The sequence below is a fragment of the Pteropus alecto genome, unplaced genomic scaffold (genome assembly GCF_000325575.1).
Source record: "Pteropus alecto unplaced genomic scaffold, ASM32557v1 scaffold50, whole genome shotgun sequence".
Lineage (NCBI taxonomy): Eukaryota > Metazoa > Chordata > Mammalia > Chiroptera > Pteropodidae > Pteropus > Pteropus alecto.
This window is the reverse complement of record NW_006431918.1, coordinates 14,853,123-14,854,079: the sequence shown is the minus strand read 5'-3', so window position 1 is coordinate 14,854,079 and position 957 is coordinate 14,853,123. Positions and strand designations below refer to the sequence as shown.

Here is a 957-nt window from a genome sequence, read left to right as displayed (position 1 = left end):
GCCTTTCGGTTACAAATCCACCTCCTTAAGGAGCCGTGTGGAAAAGCAAGAACAATCAATAAGAAAAAAATCCTCCCAGCTATAAACCAGCCACGTGGAGCTGCCGCTGCTGCTGCTGCTGCTGCGGCGGCGGCGGTAGCCCTGACTTCCTGGTTTGCTTCCTGCAAGCCTAGCGGCGGGGGGCTCGGGCAGTGGGCGTAAGAAAGGAAGAGGGGGCCAGAGCCGCTCCGTGGCCGCAGAAGGGGGCTACGGGCCGAGTGACCCTGGAGAGCACGGGTGTAAGGACAGAGTTATGGCCCATAATTGCAATAAAAGTTTGGAAATCTAGAAGCTTTAAGAGCTGAGCTGTGGGGCAAAGGCTAAGGCTAAGGACCAGACCTGGGGAAAGTGTAAGTTAGTTACAAGGTAACAGGGGGCTGCGAAGGAGGTTCAAGTGGACAGTGGGGGAGAGAAGGGGACTGCAGCTCTGGAAGGGGGCAGGTAGACAGAAAGGAAGCTTAGAGAGCGAGGCGCACGAGTCGGTTGGAGCTCTGCGGAGGCCGCCGGAGGACAGGGGGTGCCCGGGCGGCGGAGCGCGGCCCGGGCCCGCGGGCCGCGGGGAGGGGGCGGGGGGGAGAGCCCGGGGGAAGGTAGAGCCGAGGGGAGTTCCGGATCTGGAGCTGGAAAGGGCAGGCAGCGGAGAGGGCGGCAGCCGAAGCGGCAGGGGGGGGGGAAGGAGGAGGAGAGCCGGAGGAGGGGGAAGGAGGGAGGGGAGAGCTGTGGCGGCGGCTGCGCCCGGCGGTGTGTCTCTCGTCGCCGGAGGAAGATGAGGCTGAAGATTGGGTTCATCTTACGCAGTTTGCTGGTGGTGGGAAGCTTCGTGGGGCTGGTGGTCCTCTGGTCTTCCCTGTCCCCGCGGCTGGACGACCCGAGCCCGCTGATCGGAAGGAGGGTGAGTGACCCGCCCGCCCCCTCCGG

At 64.1% G+C, this 957-nt stretch overlaps 1 protein-coding gene across 3 annotated transcripts in view; it reads left to right on the top strand.

Annotated features, from left to right (window-relative positions):
• Window positions 1-729: 729 nt before the first annotated feature.
• Window positions 730-957, top strand: part of GALNT7 (polypeptide N-acetylgalactosaminyltransferase 7) — a 116,779-nt gene continuing 116,551 nt past the window's right edge. For 2 of the 3 annotated variants that reach the window (XM_025042974.1, XM_006906315.3), the window contains exon 1: window positions 731-931. In XM_025042974.1, the coding sequence (XP_024898742.1) occupies window positions 806-931 (126 nt within the window). In that variant the 5' untranslated portion in view covers window positions 731-805. Of the gene's footprint in view, window positions 932-957 lie in introns of all 3 variants that reach the window. The other variant, XM_006906316.3, reaches the window with a different exon arrangement.